This window comes from Rana temporaria, unplaced genomic scaffold, assembly GCF_905171775.1.
Source record: "Rana temporaria unplaced genomic scaffold, aRanTem1.1, whole genome shotgun sequence".
Taxonomy (NCBI): Eukaryota; Metazoa; Chordata; class Amphibia; order Anura; family Ranidae; genus Rana; species Rana temporaria.
Genome location: NW_024404553.1, coordinates 53,304 through 74,340, shown reverse-complemented (window position 1 = coordinate 74,340; position 21,037 = coordinate 53,304). Strand labels below are relative to the sequence as shown.

At 58.1% G+C, this 21,037-nt stretch overlaps 1 protein-coding gene across 1 annotated transcript in view; it reads right to left on the bottom strand.

Annotated features, from left to right (window-relative positions):
* The window catches only part of LOC120922492 (myb-related transcription factor, partner of profilin-like), a 37,044-nt gene extending 17,003 nt beyond the window's left edge, over positions 1 to 20,041 (bottom strand). Inside the window, exons 1-2 of the mRNA XM_040334684.1 lie at positions 19,779 to 20,041; positions 14,487 to 14,915 (exon numbers count right to left, since the gene is read on the bottom strand). Coding sequence (XP_040190618.1) covers positions 14,487 to 14,915; positions 19,779 to 19,854 — 505 coding nt within the window. The 5' untranslated portion in view covers positions 19,855 to 20,041. The remainder of the gene's footprint in view (positions 1 to 14,486; positions 14,916 to 19,778) is intronic.
* Positions 20,042 to 21,037: the final 996 nt, after the last annotated feature.

Sequence of the window (21,037 nt, the reverse complement as noted above, 5' to 3'; positions counted from 1 at the left end):
GGGGTTAGGGTTGTCTTCCATAGGGTAGGGGTTAGGGTTGTCTTCCATAGGGTAGGGGTTAGGATCAGTGTTGTCATCTATAGGGTAGGGGTTAGGGTTGTCATCTATAGGGTAGGGGGTAAGATTGTCTTCCATAGGGTAGGGGTTAGGGTTGTCATCTATAGGGTAGGGGTTAGGGTTGTCTTCCATAGGGTAGGGGGTAAGATTGTCTTCCATAGGGTAGGGGTTAGGGTTGTCTTCCATAGGGTAGGGGTTAGGGTTGTCTTCCATAGGGTAGGGGTTAGGATCAGTGTTGTCATCTATAGGGTAGGGGTTAGGGTTGTCATCTATAGGGTAGGGGGTAAGATTGTCTTCCATAGGGTAGGGGTTAGGGTTGTCATCTATAGGGTAGGGGATGTTCTCTATAGTGTAAGGCTTAGGGTTATCTTCTAGAGCAGTGATGGTGAATCTCGGCCCCCCGGATGTTTTGGAACTACATTTCCCATGATGCTCTTGCACTCATGGGGAGTTTAATCTCCCCTCCCCCCCTTCATATCTGAGTCCTCGTTATAATGCCCCGATATCCTACTTCTGGGTGTATTTATTATTACTCTCACTGTATAAATGAACACCTTATAGAAGAGATTATCTGCACTTTTTGTACTATAATTCGGTGGTCATCACCCGCGTCCTCAGGGCCCACTAACAGGCCAGGTTTGCAGGATAACTGAAATACATCTCAGGTGATATCCTAGTTGGCATCTCCCAGAGGAAATTAGAAAACCTGGCCTGTTAGTGGGTCCTGAGGACGCGGGCTGATGACCACTCATTTAAAGGGCTCATTTTAGCCTTTTTTACCCCATAATGACCGGTGATACAAATAAAATCACGCTAAAGGTCCGAGGTCGGGGTCACCGATGCGTTGTTGGTGTTCTTGTAACGATGGGACACGATCACATCTGTGCGGCGTATTTGGAAAGGGCCAAGGACTTTTTTTTTTGTTTTGGTTGAATTGACTTGAATGGAGAAGCTGCAGAAAAGCGCAAAGATTTGTCGCCACAATTTGTGTTTTTTAACCGGCCCAACAAATTGGCCAAAAAAGGCATAAAGAAAGCAAAATGCCGCAAAATGGCCTGAAAAGAAGAGTGCAGAGGTGTGACCCGAGCCTCATGGTGGCCACACCGATCGATTGACAAGAATATTCATACGGGAGATCTCTGTACATTCGCTGAATGATCGAAAGTCTGAAGATTTCACTCGCTTTTAAAATGAACGTCATTTCTGAAAATTCGTTCGATCAAAAAGTCTTTATTCTACTCCTTCGAATTTTCCCGTCACTGCGGTCCAAAAAAAGAACGTCGATCCGACCGCACTAACGATTAGACGATCCAACAAACGATCTTAAAATTACATTTTTTTTGAAGGAAGAAATTGTTTTTGTTTGACGAGCAGAAGTGACAGCCGGAGCTTTTATCATCCGCCAGCCTGACAAGGGAGTCCGTCATACGTGATCCACCCGCCTATGACAAGGGAGTCCGTCATACGTCATCCACCCGCCTGACAAGGGAGTCCGTCATACGTCATCCACCCGCCTATGACAAGGGAGTCCGTCATACGTCATCCACCCGCCTGACAAGGGAGTCCGTCATACGTCACCCACCCGCCTGACAAGGGAGTCCGTCATCCACCCGCCTGACAAGGGAGTCCGTCATACGTCATCCACCCGCCTGACAAGGGAGTCCGTCATACGCCATCCACCCGCCTGACAAGGGAGTCCGTCATACGTCATCCACCCACCTGACAAGGGAGTCCGTCATACGTCATCCACCCGCCTGACAAGGGAGTCCGTCATACGTCATCCACCCGCCTGACAAGGGAGTCCGTCATACGTCATCCACCCGCCTATGACAAGGGAGTCCGTCATACGTCATCCACCCACCTGACAAGGGAGTCCGTCATACGTCATCCACCCGCCTATGACAAGGGAGTCCGTCATACGTCATCCACCCGCCTGCCAAGGGAGTCCGTCATACGTCATCCACCCGCCTGACAAGGGAGTCCGTCATCCACCCGCCTGACAAGGAAGTCCGTCATACGTCACCCACCCGCCTGACAAGGGAGTCCGTCATACGTCACCCACCCGCCTGACAAGGGAGTCCGTCATACGTCATCCACCCACCTGACAAGGGAGTCCGTCATACGTCATCCACCCACCTGACAAGGGAGTCCGTCATACATCATCCACCCGCTTGACAAGGGAGTCCGTCATACGTCATCCACCCGCCTGACAAGGGAGTCCGTCATACGTCATCCACCCGCCTGACAAGGGAGTCCGTCATACGTCATCCACCCACCTGACAAGGGAGTCCGTCATACATCATCCACCCGCCTGACAAGGGAGTCCGTCATACGTCATCCACCCGCCTGACAAGGGAGTCCGTCATACGTCATCCACCCGCCTGACAAGGGAGTCCGTCATACGTCACCCACCCGCCTGACAAGGGAGTCCGTCATACGTCACCCACCCACCTGACAAGGGAGTCCGTCATACATCATCCACCCGCCTGACAAGGGAGTCCGTCATACGTCATCCACCCGCCTGACAAGGGAGTCCGTCATACGTCATCCACCCACCTGACAAGGGAGTCCGTCATACGTCATCCACCCACCTGACAAGGGAGTCCGTCATACATCATCCACCCGCCTGACAAGGGAGTCCGTCATACGTCATCCGCCCACCTGACAAGGGAGTCCGTCATACGTCATCCACCCGCCTGACAAGGGAGTCCGTCATACGTCATCCACCCACCTGACAAGGGAGTCCGTCATACGTCATCCACCCACCTGACAAGGGAGTCCGTCATACATCATCCACCCGCCTGACAAGGGAGTCCGTCATACGTCATCCACCCACCTATGACAAGGGAGTCCGTCATACGTCATCCACCCGCCTGACAAGGGAGTCCGTCATACGTCATCCACCCACCTGACAAGGGAGTCCGTCATACGTCACCCACCCGCCTGACAAGGGAGTCCGTCATACGTCATCCACCCGCCCGACAAGGGAGTCCGTCATACGTCATCCACCCGCCTGACAAGGGAGTCCGTCATACGTCATCCACCCACCTGACAAGGGAGTCCGTCATACGTCATCCACCCGCCTGACAAGGGAGTCCGTCATACGCCATCCACCCGCCTGACAAGGGAGTCCGTCATACGTCATCCACCCGCCTGACAAGGGAGTCCGTCATACGTCATCCACCCGCCTGACAAGGGAGTCCGTCATACGTCATCCACCCGCCTGACAAGGGAGTCCGTCATACGTCATCCACCCGCCTGACAAGGGAGTCCGTCATACATCATCCACCCGCCTGACAAGGGAGTCCGTCATACATCATCCACCCGCCTGACAAGGGAGTCCGTCATACGTCATCCACCCGCCTGACAAGGGAGTCCGTCATACGCCATCCACCCGCCTGACAAGGGAGTCCGTCATACGCCATCCACCCACCTGACAAGGGAGTCCGTCATACATCATCCACCCGCCTGACAAGGGAGTCCGTCATACGTCACCCACCCGCCTGACAAGGGAGTCCGTCATACGTCATCCACCCGCCTGACAAGGGAGTCCGTCATACGTCATCCACCCACCTGACAAGGGAGTCCATCATACGTCACCCACCCGCCTGACAAGGGAGTCCGTCATACGTCATCCACCCGCCTATGACAAGGGAGTCCGTCATACGTCATCCACCCGCCTGACAAGGGAGTCCGTCATACGCCATCCACCCGCCTGACAAGGGAGTCCGTCATACGTCATCCACCCGCCTGACAAGGGAGTCCGTCATACATCATCCACCCGTCTGACAAGGGAGTCCGTCATACGTCATCCACCCGCCTGACAAGGGAGTCCGTCATACGTCATCCACCCGCCTGACAAGGGAGTCCGTCATACGTCATCCACCCGCCTGACAAGGGAGTCCGTCATACGTCATCCACCCGCCTGACAAGGGAGTCCGTCATACGTCACCCACCCGCCTATGACAAGGGAGTCTGTCATACGTCATCCACCCGCCTGACAAGGGAGTCCGTCATACATCATCCACCCACCTGACAAGGGAGTCCGTCATACGTCATCCACCCACCTGACAAGGGAGTCCGTCATACATCATCCACCCGCCTGACAAGGGAGTCCGTCATACGTCATCCACCCGCCTGACAAGGGAGTCCGTCATACGTCATCCACCCGCCTGACAAGGGAGCCCGTCATACGCCATCCACCCACCTGACAAGGGAGTCCGTCATACGTCACCCACCCGCCTGACAAGGGAGTCCGTCATACGTCATCCACCCGCCTGACAAGGGAGTCCGTCATACGTCATCCACCCGCCTGACAAGGGAGTCCGTCATACGTCACCCACCCGCCTATGACAAGGGAGTCCGTCATACGTCACCCACCCGCCTGACAAGGGAGTCCGTCATACGTCATCCACCCACCTGACAAGGGAGTCCGTCATACGTCATCCACCCGCCTGACAAGGGAGTCCGTCATACGTCATCCACCCGCCTGACAAGGGAGTCCGTCATACGTCATCCACCCGCCTGACAAGGGAGTCCGTCATACGCCATCCACCCACCTGACAAGGGAGTCCGTCATACGTCATCCACCCACCTGACAAGGGAGTCCGTCATACGTCATCCACCCGCCTGACAAGGGAGTCCGTCATACGTCATCCACCCACCTGACAAGGGAGTCCGTCATACGTCATCCACCCACCTGACAAGGGAGTCCGTCATACGTCATCCACCCACCTGACAAGGGAGTCCGTCATACGCCATCCACCCGCCTGACAAGGGAGTCCGTCATACGTCATCCACCCACCTATGACAAGGGAGTCCGTCATACGTCATCCACCCGCCTGGCAAGGGAGTCCGTCATACGTCATCCACCCGCCTGGCAAGGGAGTCCGTCATACGTCATCCACCCGCCTGACAAGGGAGTCCGTCATACGTCATCCACCCGCCTGACAAGGGAGTCCGTCATACGTCATCCACCCGCCTGACAAGGGAGTCCGTCATACGTCATCCACCCGCCTGACAAGGGAGTCCGTCATACGTCATCCACCCGCCTGACAAGGGAGTCCGTCATACATCATCCACCCGCCTGACAAGGGAGTCCGTCATACGTCACCCACCCGCCTGACAAGGGAGTCCGTCATACATCATCCACCCACCTGACAAGGGAGTCCGTCATACATCATCCACCCGCCTGACAAGGGAGTCCGTCATACGTCACCCACCCGCCTGACAAGGGAGTCCGTCATACGTCATCCACCCGCCTGACAAGGGAGTCCGTCATACGTCATCCACCCGCCTATGACAAGGGAGTCCGTCATACGCCATCCACCCGCCTGACAAGGGAGTCCGTCATACGTCATCCACCCACCTGACAAGGGAGTCCGTCATACGTCATCCACCCGCCTGACAAGGGAGTCCGTCATACATCATCCACCCGCCTGACAAGGGAGTCCGTCATACGTCATCCACCCGCCTGACAAGGGAGTCCGTCATACATCATCCACCCGCCTGACAAGGGAGTCCCTCATACGTCATCCACCCGCCTGACAAGGGAGTCCGTCATACGTCACCCACCCGCCTGACAAGGGAGTCCGTCATACGTCATCCACCCGCCTATGACAAGGGAGTCCGTCATACGCCATCCACCCGCCTGACAAGGGAGTCCGTCATACGTCATCCACCCACCTGACAAGGGAGTCCGTCATACGTCATCCACCCGCCTGACAAGGGAGTCCGTCATACATCATCCACCCGCCTGACAAGGGAGTCCGTCATACGTCATCCACCCGCCTGACAAGGGAGTCCGTCATACATCATCCACCCGCCTGACAAGGGAGTCCCTCATACGTCATCCACCCGCCTGACAAGGGAGTCCGTCATATGTCATCCACCCACCTGACAAGGGAGTCCGTCATACGTTATCCACCCGCCTATGACAAGGGAGTCCGTCATACGTCATCCACCCGCCTATGACAAGGGAGTCCGTCATACGCCATCCACCCACCTGACAAGGGAGTCCGTCATACATCATCCACCCGCCTGACAAGGGAGTCCATCATACGTCACCCACCCACCTGACAAGGGAGTCCATCATACGTCATCCACCCGCCTGACAAGGGAGTCCGTCATACGTCATCCACCCGCCTGACAAGGGAGTCCGTCATACGTCATCCACCCGCCTGACAAGGGAGTCCGTCATACGTCACCCACCCGCCTGACAAGGGAGTCCATCATACGTCATCCACCCGCCTGACAAGGGAGTCCGTCATACGTCACCCCACCCACCTATGACAAGGGAGTCCGTCATACGCCATCCACCCGCCTGCCAAGGGAGTCCGTCATACGTCACCCACCCGCCTGACAAGGGAGTCCGTCATACGTCACCCACCCGCCTGACAAGGGAGTCCGTCATACGTCATCCACCCGCCTGACAAGGGAGTCCGTCATACGTCATCCACCCACCTGACAAGGGAGTCCGTCATACGTCATCCACCCGCCTGACAAGGGAGTCCGTCATACGTCATCCACCCGCCTGACAAGGGAGTCCGTCATACGTCATCCACCCGCCTGACAAGGGAGTCCGTCATACGCCATCCACCCACCTGACAAGGGAGTCCGTCATACGTCATCCACCCACCTGACAAGGGAGTCCGTCATACGTCATCCACCCGCCTGACAAGGGAGTCCGTCATACGTCATCCACCCACCTGACAAGGGAGTCCGTCATACGTCATCCACCCACCTGACAAGGGAGTCCGTCATACGTCATCCACCCGCCTGACAAGGGAGTCCGTCATACGCCATCCACCCGCCTGACAAGGGAGTCCGTCATACGTCATCCACCCACCTATGACAAGGGAGTCCGTCATACGTCATCCACCCGCCTGGCAAGGGAGTCCGTCATACGTCATCCACCCGCCTGGCAAGGGAGTCCGTCATACGTCATCCACCCGCCTGACAAGGGAGTCCGTCATACGTCATCCACCCGCCTGACAAGGGAGTCCGTCATACGTCATCCACCCGCCTGACAAGGAAGTCCGTCATATGTCACCCACCCGCCTGACAAGGGAGTCCGTCATACGCCACCCACCCACCTGACAAGGGAGTCCGTCATACGTCATCCACCCACCTGACAAGGGAGTCCGTCATACGTCATCCACCCACCTGACAAGGGAGTCCGTCATACGTCATCCACCCACCTGACAAGGGAGTCCGTCATACGTCATCCACCCACCTGACAAGGGAGTCCGTCATACGTCACCCACCCGCCTGACAAGGGAGTCCGTCATACGTCATCCACCCGCCTATGACAAGGGAGTCCGTCATACATCATCCACCCGCCTATGACAAGGGAGTCCGTCATACGTCATCCACCCGCCTGACAAGGGAGTCCGTCATACGTCATCCACCCGCCTGACAAGGGAGTCCGTCATACGTCATCCACCCACCTATGACAAGGGAGTCCGTCATACGTCACCCACCCGCCTGACAAGGGAGTCCGTCATACATCATCCACCCGCCTGACAAGGGAGTCCGTCATACGTCATCCACCCGCCTGACAAGGGAGTCCGTCATACGTCATCCACCCGCCTGACAAGGGAGTCCGTCATACGTCATCCACCCGCCTGACAAGGGAGTCCGTCATACGTCATCCACCCGCCTGACAAGGGAGTCCGTCATACGTCATCCACCCGCCTGACAAGGGAGTCCGTCATACGTCATCCACCCGCCTATGACAAGGGAGTCCGTCATACATCATCCACCCACCTGACAAGGGAGTCCGTCATACGTCACCCACCCGCCTGACAAGGGAGTCCGTCATACATCATCCACCCACCTGACAAGGGAGTCCGTCATACATCATCCACCCGCCTGACAAGGGAGTCCGTCATACGTCACCCACCCGCCTGACAAGGGAGTCCGTCATACGTCATCCACCCGCCTGACAAGGGAGTCCGTCATACGTCATCCACCCGCCTGACAAGGGAGTCCGTCATACGTCATCCACCCACCTGACAAGGGAGTCCGTCATACGTCATCCACCCACCTGACAAGGGAGTCCGTCATACGTCATCCACCCACCTGACAAGGGAGTCCGTCATACGTCATCCACCCACCTGACAAGGGAGTCCGTCATACGTCACCCACCCACCTATGACAAGGGAGTCCGTCATACGTCACCCACCCGCCTGACAAGGGAGTCCGTCATACATCATCCACGCGCCTGACAAGGGAGTCCGTCATACATCATCCACCCGCCTGACAAGGGAGTCCGTCATACGTCATCCACCCGCCTGACAAGGGAGTCCATCATACGTCACCCACCCACCTGACAAGGGAGTCCATCATACGTCATCCACCCGCCTGACAAGGGAGTCCGTCATACGTCATCCACCCGCCTGACAAGGGAGTCCGTCATACGTCATCCACCCGCCTGACAAGGGAGTCCGTCATACGTCACCCACCCGCCTGACAAGGGAGTCCGTCATACGTCATCCACCCGCCTGACAAGGGAGTCCGTCATACGTCACCCACCCGCCTGACAAGGGAGTCCATCATACGTCATCCACCCGCCTGACAAGGGAGTCCGTCATACGTCACCCACCCACCTATGACAAGGGAGTCCGTCATACGCCATCCACCCGCCTGCCAAGGGAGTCCGTCATACGTCACCCACCCGCCTGACAAGGGAGTCCGTCATACATCATCCACCCGCCTGACAAGGGAGTCCGTCATACGTCACCCACCCGCCTGACAAGGGAGTCCGTCATACGTCATCCACCCGCCTGACAAGGGAGTCCGTCATACATCATCCACCCGCCTGACAAGGGAGTCCGTCATACGTCACCCACCCGCCTGACAAGGGAGTCCGTCATACGTCATCCACCCGCCTATGACAAGGGAGTCCGTCATACGTCATCCACCCGCCTATGACAAGGGAGTCCGTCATACGTCATCCACCCGCCTGACAAGGGAGTCCGTCATACGTCATCCACCCGCCTGACAAGGGAGTCCGTCATACGTCATCCACCCGCCTGACAAGGGAGTCCGTCATACGTCATCCACCCGCCTGACAAGGGAGTCCGTCATACGTCATCCACCCGCCTATGACAAGGGAGTCCGTCATACATCATCCACCCACCTGACAAGGGAGTCCGTCATACGTCACCCACCCGCCTGACAAGGGAGTCCGTCATACATCATCCACCCACCTGACAAGGGAGTCCGTCATACATCATCCACCCGCCTGACAAGGGAGTCCGTCATACGTCACCCACCCGCCTGACAAGGGAGTCCGTCATACGTCATCCACCCGCCTGACAAGGGAGTCCGTCATACGTCATCCACCCGCCTGACAAGGGAGTCCGTCATACGTCATCCACCCACCTGACAAGGGAGTCCGTCATACGTCATCCACCCGCCTGACAAGGGAGTCCGTCATACGCCACCCACCCGCCTGACAAGGGAGTCCGTCATACGTCACCCACCCGCCTGACAAGGGAGTCTGTCATACGTCATCCACCCACCTATGACAAGGGAGTCCGTCATACGTCATCCACCCACCTGACAAGGGAGTCCGTCATACGTCACCCACCCGCCTGACAAGGGAGTCCGTCATACGTCATCCACCCGCCTGACAAGGGAGTCCATCATACATCATCCACCCGCCTGACAAGGGAGTCCGTCATACGTCATCCACCCGCCTGACAAGGGAGTCCATCATACGTCATCCACCCGCCTGACAAGGGAGTCCGTCATACATCATCCACCCGCCTGACAAGGGAGTCCGTCATACATCATCCACCCGCCTGACAAGGGAGTCCGTCATACATCATCCACCCGCCTGACAAGGGAGTCCGTCATACATCATCCACCCGCCTGACAAGGGAGTCCGTCATACGTCATCCACCCGCCTGACAAGGGAGTCCGTCATACGTCACCCACCCGCCTGACAAGGGAGTCCGTCATACGTCATCCACCCACCTGACAAGGGAGTCCGTCATACGTCATCCACCCACCTATGACAAGGGAGTCCGTCATACGTCATCCACCCGCCTGACAAGGGAGTCCGTCATACGTCACCCACCCGCCTGACAAGGGAGTCCGTCATACGTCATCCACCCGCCTGACAAGGAAGTCCGTCATACGCGATCCACCCGCCTGACAAGGGAGTCCGTCATACGTCATCCACCCGCCTGACAAGGGAGTCCGTCATACGTCATCCACCCGCCTATGACAAGGGAGTCCGTCATCCACCCGCCTGACAAGGGAGTCCGTCATACGTCATCCACCCACCTGACAAGGGAGTCCGTCATACGTCATCCACCCGCCTGACAAGGGAGTCCGTCATATGTCATCCACCCGCCTGACAAGGGAGTCCGTCATACGTCATCCGCCCACCTGACAAGGGAGTCCGTCATACATCATCCACCCACCTGACAAGGGAGTCCGTCATACGTCATCCACCCACCTGACAAGGGAGTCCGTCATACGTCACCCACCCCTCTGACAAGCGAGTCCGTCATATGTCATCCACCCGCCTGACAAGGGAGTCCGTCATACATCATCCACCCACCTGACAAGGGAGTCCGTCATACGTCATCCACCCGCCTGACAAGGGAGTCCGTCATATGTCATCCACCCGCCTGACAAGGGAGTCCGTCATACGTCATCCACCCACCTGACAAGGGAGTCCGTCATACATCATCCACCCGCCTGACAAGGGAGTCCGTCATACGTCATCCACCCGCCTGACAAGGGAGTCCGTCATACGTCATCCACCCGCCTGACAAGGGAGTCCGTCATACATCATCCACCCGCCTGACAAGGGAGTCCGTCATACGTCATCCACCCGCCTGACAAGGGAGTCCGTCATACATCATCCACCCACCTATGACAAGGGAGTCCGTCATACGTCACCCACCCGCCTGACAAGGGAGTCCGTCATACATCATCCACCCGCCTGACAAGGGAGTCCGTCATACATCATCCACCCACCTATGACAAGGGAGTCCGTCATACGTCACCCACCCGCCTGACAAGGGAGTCCGTCATACGTCATCCACCCGCCTGACAAGGGAGTCCGTCATACGTCATCCACCCACCTATGACAAGGGAGTCCGTCATACGTCACCCACCCGCCTGACAAGGGAGTCCGTCATACATCATCCACCCGCCTGACAAGGGAGTCCGTCATACGTCATCCACCCGCCTGACAAGGGAGTCCGTCATACGTCATCCACCCGCCTGACAAGGGAGTCCGTCATACGTCATCCGCCCACCTGACAAGGGAGTCCGTCATACATCATCCACCCGCCTGACAAGGGAGTCCGTCATACGTCATCCACCCGCCTGACAAGGGAGTCCGTCATACGTCACCCACCCGCCTGACAAGGGAGTCCGTCATACATCATCCACCCGCCTGACAAGGGAGTCCGTCATACGTCATCCACCCACCTATGACAAGGGAGTCCGTCATACGTCATCCACCCACCTATGACAAGGGAGTCCGTCATACGTCATCCACCCACCTGACAAGGGAGTCCGTCATACGTCATCCACCCGCCTGACAAGGGAGTCCGTCATACGTCATCCACCCACCTGACAAGGGAGTCCGTCATACGCCATCCACCCGCCTGACAAGGGAGTCCGTCATACGCCATCCACCCACCTGACAAGGGAGTCCGTCATACGTCATCCACCCACCTGACAAGGGAGTCCGTCATACGTCATCCACCCACCTGACAAGGGAGTCCGTCATATGTCATCCACCCACCTGACAAGGGAGTCCGTCATACGTCATCCACCCGCCTGACAAGGGAGTCCGTCATACGTCATCCACCCGCCTGACAAGGGAGTCCGTCATACATCATCCACCCGCCTGACAAGGGAGTCCGTCATACGTCATCCACCCGCCTGACAAGGGAGTCCGTCATACGCCATCCACCCACCTGACAAGGGAGTCCGTCATACGTCATCCACCCGCCTGACAAGGGAGTCCGTCATACGTCATCCACCCACCTGACAAGGGAGTCCGTCATACATCATCCACCCGCCTGACAAGGAAGTCCGTCATACGTCATCCACCCGCCTGACAAGGGAGTCCGTCATACGTCATCCACCCACCTGTGACAAGGGAGTCCGTCATACGTCATCCACCCACCTGACAAGGGAGTCCGTCATACATCATCCACCCACCTGACAAGGGAGTCCGTCATACGTCATCCACCCGCCTGACAAGGGAGTCCGTCATACGTCATCCACCCGCCTGACAAGGGAGTCCGTCATATGTCATCCACCCACCTGACAAGGGAGTCCGTCATACGTCATCCACCCGCCTGACAAGGGAGTCCGTCATACGTCATCCACCCACCTGACAAGGGAGTCCATCATACGTCACCCACCCGCCTGACAAGGGAGTCCATCATACGTCATCCACCCGCCTGACAAGGGAGTCCGTCATACATCATCCACCCGCCTGACAAGGGAGTCCGTCATACGTCACCCACCCGCCTGACAAGGGAGTCCGTCATACGTCATCCACCCGCCTGACAAGGGAGTCCGTCATACGTCACCCACCCGCCTGACAAGGGAGTCCGTCATACGCCATCCACCCACCTATGACAAGGGAGTCCGTCATACGTCATCCACCCGCCTGACAAGGGAGTCCGTCATACGTCATCCACCCACCTGACAAGGGAGTCCGTCATACGTCATCCACCCACCTGACAAGGGAGTCCGTCATACGTCACCCACCCGCCTGACAAGGGAGTCCGTCATACGCCATCCACCCGCCTGACAAGGGAGTCCGTCATACGTCACCCACCCGCCTGACAAGGGAGTCCGTCATACGTCACCCACCCGCCTGACAAGGGAGTCCGTCATACGTCATCCACCCGCCTGACAAGGGAGTCCGTCATACGTCATCCACCCGCCTGACAAGGGAGTCCGTCATACGTCATCCACCCGCCTTGACAAGGGAGTCCGTCATACATCATCCACCCGCCTGACAAGGGAGTCCGTCATACGTCATCCACCCGCCTGACAAGGGAGTCCGTCATACATCATCCACCCGCCTGACAAGGGAGTCCGTCATACGTCATCCACCCGCCTGACAAGGGAGTCCGTCATACGTCATCCACCCGCCTGACAAGGGAGTCCGTCATACGTCATCCACCCGCCTGACAAGGGAGTCCGTCATACGTCATCCACCCGCCTTGACAAGGGAGTCCGTCATACATCATCCACCCGCCTGACAAGGGAGTCCGTCATACATCATCCACCCGCCTATGACAAGGGAGTCCGTCATACATCATCCACCCGCCTGACAAGGGAGTCCGTCATACGTCATCCACCCGCCTGACAAGGGAGTCCGTCATATGTCATCCACCCGCCTGACAAGGGAGTCCGTCATACGTCACCCACCCGCCTGACAAGGGAGTCCGTCATACGTCATCCACCCGCCTATGACAAGGGAGTCCGTCATACGTCATCCACCCAGTACCCCCGCCACCCCGTATCCCCACCACCCGTATCCCCGCCACCCTGTACCCCCGCCACCCGTATCCCCGCCAGCCGTATCCCCGCCACCCGTATCCCCGCCACCCTGTACCCCCGCCACCCGTATCCCCGCCAGCCGTATCCCCGCCACCCTGTACCCCCGCCACCCGTATCCCCGCCAGCCGTATCCCCGCCAGCCGTATCCCCGCCAGCCGTATCCCCGCCACCCCGTATCCCCGCCACCCCGTATCACCGCCACCCCGTACCCCCGCCACCCTGTACCCCCGCCACCCTGTACCCCCGCCACCCGTATCCCCGCCAGCCGTATCCCCGCCAGCCGTATCCCCGCCAGCCGTATCCCCGCCACCCCGTATCCCCGCCACCCCCGTATCACCGCCACCCCGTACCCCCGCCACCCTGTACCCCCGCCACCCTGTACCCCCGCCACCCGTATCCCCGCCAGCCGTATCCCCGCCACCCCGTATCCCCACCACCCGTATCCCCGCCACCCTGTACCCCCGCCACCCGTATCCCCGCCAGCCGTATCCCCGCCAGCCGTATCCCCGCCACCCCGTATCCCCGCCACCCCGTATCACCGCCACCCCGTACCCCCGCCACCCCGTACCCCCGCCACCCTGTACCCCCGCCACCCCGTATCCCCGCCACCCCGTATCACCGCCACCCTGTACCCCCGCCAGCCCGTATCACCGCCACCCTGTATCACCGCCACCCCGTATCCCCGCCACCCTGTACCCGCGCCACCCCATATCCCCGCTGACCCTCTACCTGTTTCACCGCCAAGTCCCCTATAGAAGCCATGCTATTGGTTGGTAGGGAATGGTTCATCAGCCCTCCCCCTTCATCGATGTCACTGATAGGGGAGGAAGGACCCCAATCCAGAGCCAATCACTAATCCAACAAGGACTTACCCACAGAGTGTGGAATATAGACCTCGTGCCCGGCGGGTACCACGCCCGGACCCAGGATGGCGAATATCGTCTCTTCTTCTGCTGTAAGGACCTCCTCCGCGGTGCCGTTCTGGGTGGAGTGAGGAACCCGCGCCAACTTCTCTTTGGTCCGCCTCTTGAAATCATTCCACCGTTTCTGAACTTCCTGAGCGGTGCGTTTCCAGTTGGTGATGGCGTTTATTTTGTCTGCGATGCCCTCCCACACTCGGCGTCTCTCGGCCACGCTCAGCCGGCGAGCCTGGGCTCCGTACAACATGGAGTAATGAGAGCGCACTTCCCGGATCAGGATCTGATTCTCCTCATAGGAAAAGCGGGGCTTCCGGAGCCGGGTCACCTCTTCCGATTCGCCAGACATGGCGAGGGCATTCACGATGGCCTCCAGGGTTCTGGCTGGAGAACCACAAAGCATTGGAGAAGGAAGGATACACCCCACACCCCACTTCCACCACGGGACACTCAACACCGTCCACCAACATCCGACACCATACTTCCACCACGGGACACTAAACACCACCCAACAACATCCACCACGGGACACTCAACACCGTCCCCCTACTTCCACCACGGGACACTCAACACCGTCCCCCTACTTCCACCACGGGACACTCAACACCACCCTACAACATCCACCACGGGACACTCAACACCCCACACCCCACTTCCACCACGGGACACTCAACACCCTACTTCCACCACGGGACACTCAACACCACCCAACAACATCCACCACGGGACACTCAACACCGTCCCCCTACTTCCACCACGGGACACTCAACACCGTCCCCCTACTTCCACCACGGGACACTCAACACCACCCTACAACATCCACCACGGGACACTCAACACCCCACACCCCACTTCCACCACGGGACACTCAACACCCTACTTCCACCACGGGACACTCAACACCACCCAACAACATCCACCACCAACATCCGACACCATACTTCCACCACGGGACACTAAACACCACCCAACAACATCCACCACGGGACACTCAACACCCCACACCCCACTTCCACCACGGGACACTCAACACCGTCCCCCTACTTCCACCACGGGACACTCAACACCGTCCCCCTACTTCCACCACGGGACACTCAACACCACCCAACAACATCCACCACGGGACACTCAACACCCCACTTCCACCACGGGACACTCAACACCCTACTTCCACCACGGGACACTCAACACCCTACTTCCACCACGGGACACTCAACACCACCCAACACCACCCACCACGGGACACTCAACACCACCCACCAACATCCGACACCATACTTCCACCACGGGACACTCAACACCACCCAACAACATCCACCACGGGACACTCAACACCCCACACCCCACTTCCACCACGGGACACTCAACATCCACCACCAACATCCGACACCATGCTTCCACCACGGGACACTCAACACCCCACTTCCACCACGGGACACTCAACACCGCCCCCCTACTTCCACCACGGGACACTCAACACCGTCCCCCTACTTCCACCACGGGACACTCAACACCACCCTACAACATCCACCACGGGACACTCAACACCCCACACCCCACTTCCACCACGGGACACTCAACACCCTACTTCCACCACGGGACACTCAACACCACCCAACAACATCCACCACCAACATCCGACACCATGCTTCCACCACGGGACACTCAACACCACCCAACACCACCCACCACGGGACACTCAACACCGTCCCCCCCCCCCTACTTCCACCACGGGACACTCAACACCACCCCCCCACCCGACACCCCACTTCCACCACCGGACACTCAACATCCCACCCATCAACATCCCACACCAGACATGGCGAGGGCATTCACGATGGCCTCCAGGGTTCTGGCTGGGGAACCACAAAGCATTGGAGAAGGAAGGATACACCCCACACCCCACTTCCACCACGGGACACTCAACACCGTCCCCCTACTTCCACCACGGGACACTCAACACCCCCCCCCCCTACTTCCACCACGGGACAGTCAACACCCTACTTCCACCACGGGACACTCAACACCGTCCCCCTACTTCCACCACGGGACACTCAACACCCACCACCAACATCCGACACCATACTTCCACCACGGGACACTCAACACCATCCACCAACATCCACCACGGGACACTCAACACCATCCACCAACATCCGACACCCTACTTCCACCACTGGACACTCAACACCCACCACCAACATCCGACACCATACTTCCACCACTGGACACTCAACACCCACCACCAACATCCGACACCCTACTTCCACCACGGGACACTCAACACCCACCACCAACATCCGACACCCTACTTCCACCACGGGACACTCAACACCCACCACCAACATCCGACACCCCACTTCCACCACGGGACACTCAACACCACCCACCAACATTCCACCACCCTACTTCCACCACGGGACACTCAACACCATCCACCAACATCCACCACGGGACACTCAACACCCACCACCAACATCCGACACCCCACTTCTACCACGGGACACTCAACACCACCCACCAACATTCCACCACCCTACTTCCACCACGGGACACTCAACACCATACTTCCACCACGGGTTTGGGATATAGGAGAGGGATTGGGGGAGGAGTTTGGAGCGCAGTGGGAGGGGTTTGGGATATAGGAGAGGGATTGGGGAGGAGTTTGGAGCACAGTGGGAGGGGTTTGGGGTATAGGAGAGGGATTGGGGAGGAGTTTGGAGCGCAGTGGGAGGGGTTTGGGATATAGGAGAGGGATTGGGGAGGAGTTTGGAGCGCAGTGGGAGGGGTTTGGGGTATAGGAGAGGGATTGGGGAGGAGTTTGAAGCGCAGTGGGAGGGGTTTGGGATATAGGAGAGGGATTGGGGAGGAGTTTGGAGCACAGTGGGAGGGGTTTGGGGTATAGGAGAGGGATTGGGGAGGAGTTTGGAGTGCAGTGGGAGGGGTTTGGGATATAGTGGAGGGATTGGGGAGGAGTTTGGAGCACAGTGGGAGGGGTTTGGGGTATAGTATAGGGCAGTGATGGTGAACCTCGGCACCCCAGATGTTTTGGAACTACATTTCCCATGATGCTCAGCTACATTGCAAAGTGCATAAGCATCATGGGAAATGTAGTTCCAAAACATCTGGGGTGCCAAGGTTCACCATCACTGATATAGGGAGTGGGTTGGGGGAGGAGTTTGGAGCGCAGTGGGAGGAGTTTAGGATATAGGAGAGGGATGGGGTTGTGGGAGGAGTTGGGAGCACAGTGGGAGGAGTTAGGAGCACAGTGGGAGGGGTTTAGGATATAGGAGAGTGAGTGGATTGGGGGAGGAGTTTGAAGCGCAGTGGGAGGGGTTTGAGGTATAGTATAGGCAGTGGGTTGGGGGAGGAGTTTGGAGCGCAGGGGGAGGAGTTGGGAGCACAGTGGGAGGGGTTTAGGATATAGGAGAGGGATGGGGTTGGGGGGAGGAGTTTGGAGCGCAGTGGGAGGAGTTGGGAGCACAGTGGGAGGAGTTGGGAGCACAGTGGGAGGGGTTTAGGATATAGGAGAGGGAGTGGGTTGGGGAGGAGTTTTGAGCCCGGTGGGAGGAGTTAGGAGCACAGTGGGAGGAGTTAGGAGCACAGTGGGAGGAGTTGGGAGCACAGTGGGAGGAGTTTAGGATATAGGAGAAGGAGTGGGTTGGGGGAGGAGTTTTGAGCTCAGTGGGAGGAGTTAGGAGCACAGTGGGAGGGGTTTAGGATATAGGAGAGTGAGTGGGTTGGGGGAGGAGTTTGGAGCACAGTGGGAGGAGTTAGGAGCACAGTGGGAGGAGTTGGGAGCACAGTGGGAGGGGTTTAGGATATAGGAGAAGGAGTGGGTTGGGGGAGGAGTTTTGAGCTCAGTGGGAGGAGTTAGGAGCACAGTGGGAGGGGTTTAGGATATAGGAGAGTGATGTGGTTGGGGGAGGAGTTTGGAGCGCAGTGGGAGGAGTTAGGAGCAGTGGGAGGGGTTTAGGATATAGGAGAGTGAGTGGGTTGGGGGAGGAGTTTGGAGCACAGTGGGAGGAGTTGGGAGCACAGTGGGAGGGGTTGGGAGCGCAGTGGGAGGGGTTTGGAATATAGGAGAGTGAGTGGGTTGGGGAGGAGTTGGGAGCGCAGTGGGAGGGGTTTGGAATATAGGAGAGGGATGTGGTTGGGGGAGGAGTTTGAAGCGCAGTGGGAGGGGTTTGAGGTATAGTATAGGAAGTGGGTTGGGGAGGAGTTTGGAGCGCAGGGGGAGGAGTTGGGAGCACAGTGGGAGGGGTTTAGGATATAGGAGAGGGATGTGGTTGGGGGAGGAGTTTGGAGCACAGTGGGAGGAGTTGGGAGCGCAGTGGGAGGGGTTTGGAATATAGGAGAGTGAGTGGGTTGGGGGAGGAGTTTGGAGCGCAGTGGGAGGAGTTAGGAGCAGTGGGAGGGGTTTAGGATATAGGAGAGTGAGTGGGTTGGGGGAGGAGTTTGGAGCACAGTGGGAGGAGTTGGGAGCACAGTGGGAGGGGTTGGGAGCGCAGTGGGAGGGGTTTGGAATATAGGAGAGTGAGTGGGTTGGGGAGGAGTTGGGAGCGCAGTGGGAGGGGTTTGGAATATAGGAGAGGGATGTGGTTGGGGGAGGAGTTTGAAGCGCAGTGGGAGGGGTTTGAGGTATAGTATAGGAAGTGGGTTGGGGAGGAGTTTGGAGCGCAGGGGGAGGAGTTGGGAGCACAGTGGGAGGGGTTTAGGATATAGGAGAGGGATGTGGTTGGGGGAGGAGTTTGGAGCACAGTGGGAGGAGTTGGGAGCGCAGTGGGAGGGGTTTGGAATATAGGAGAGTGAGTGGGTTGGGGGAGGAGTTTGGAGCCCAGTGGGAGGAGTTAGGAGCACAGTGGGAGGGGTTTAGGATATAGGAGAGTGAGTGGGTTGGGGGAGGAGTTTGGAGCACAGTGGGAGGAGTTGGGAGCACAGTGGGAGGGGTTGGGAGCGCAGTGGGAGGGGTTTGGAATATAGGAGAGTGAGTGGGTTGGGGGAGGAGTTGGGAGCGCAGTGGGAGGAGTTGGGAGCGCAGTGGGAGGGGTTTAGGATATAGGAGAGGGAGTGTGTTGGGGGAGGAGTTTGGAGCGCAGTGGGAGGGCCCAGGCCGGGTTGGGGGAGGGGCCCAGGCCTCCAGTCCCGGAAGCGGTCGGTCGGTGGTCGGTTCTGAGGGGATATCGGTGGACGGAAATGGCGGACACACACACACTCTTCATACGATCATATCGGCAGATTTGTCACCTTTTTGCAGCTTCTTCAGCCGGAGCTCCTCCTCTTCCCCTTCCCAGCCGAGCATGTCCCGCACCGCGCGCTGCATGCCGGGAGACGGGCGGAGGAGCCGCCAGAGGGCGCTGTACAGCCAGCCGAGCACATCCCGGGAGAGCCAATCAGAGTGGGGAAGGCCCGAAGATTGCCGATCAGCGGAGGCGGAAGTTTACGATTGGACACGAGAAGAAGCGAACAGAGCCGATTATAGCCGAGAGCCGCCAGCCAATCAGAACACAGAGAGGAGGAGCGATGATAGGCGAGGGGGTTAGAGCGGCCTCCGGGGGCGGGGTTAGAGGAAGTGTTGTCGTCAATGGCAACCAAAATGATTTAGTTATGTGAGAAAGTCACCCGATCCAAGCTGGGGGAGGATCACCATGTCCGGACTGTGAGGTCCCAGATCCCGGGGGACCACATTCCCAAAAATCAGCTTGTGGTGGAACGAATCACAGCACAGAGATTGGACACAAGAGGCGGGATTTATGATTTCTCCAATCACAAGCAGGGGGCGGGGATTGCGCTCCTCCAGGCATTCCCGGTGACTTGTCCTCAATGTTCCCCTAACGGGGAAGTTCCTGTAATGACTGCGCATGCGCAATGTGATGTGCTGAGACGGCAAACTTCCCGACGGAAATCTCCGAACCTCGCCCGCCATCCAGGCTCATTCTTTAACATTCCCGTGGATCGGAGGATGTTAAAAAAAGAGCCAGGAGGCCAAGCGAGCGCAGCGTGAGGCCGACTGGCCACTTACCTCAAAATCCACGTCGCCCTGAATGCCGGCCACGGTTCGGAGATTTCCGGCAGCAAGTTTGCGCCTGCGCAGACTTCCAAGCTGGAACCGTCTCAGCACATCACATTGCGCATGCGCTGGAACTTCCAAGATAGCTGGAACCAGCATGGCAGATCACCGGCCAGGACAAGTACTGTCAGTGAGTAAAGCGGTGATGTGGCGGCCTTTTTGGGGGCATCAGATTGGGGGGGGGTGTCAGTTTCATTCCGGGACACTGTATTGTTCTGGAATGAAGGTGCCCGGGACAGACCTGCAAAATGCGGGACACGTGGTCACCCTACCGAGATCAGGGACAATCTGGGTTGGTGTCGGTCGGGGTTGTTGAGGACAATCGGGGTCGGTGTCGGTCGGGGTTGTTGAGGACAATCTGGGTCGGTGTCGATCGGGGTTGTTGAGGACAATCTGGGTTGGTGTCGATCGGGGTTGTTGAGGACAATCTGGGTTG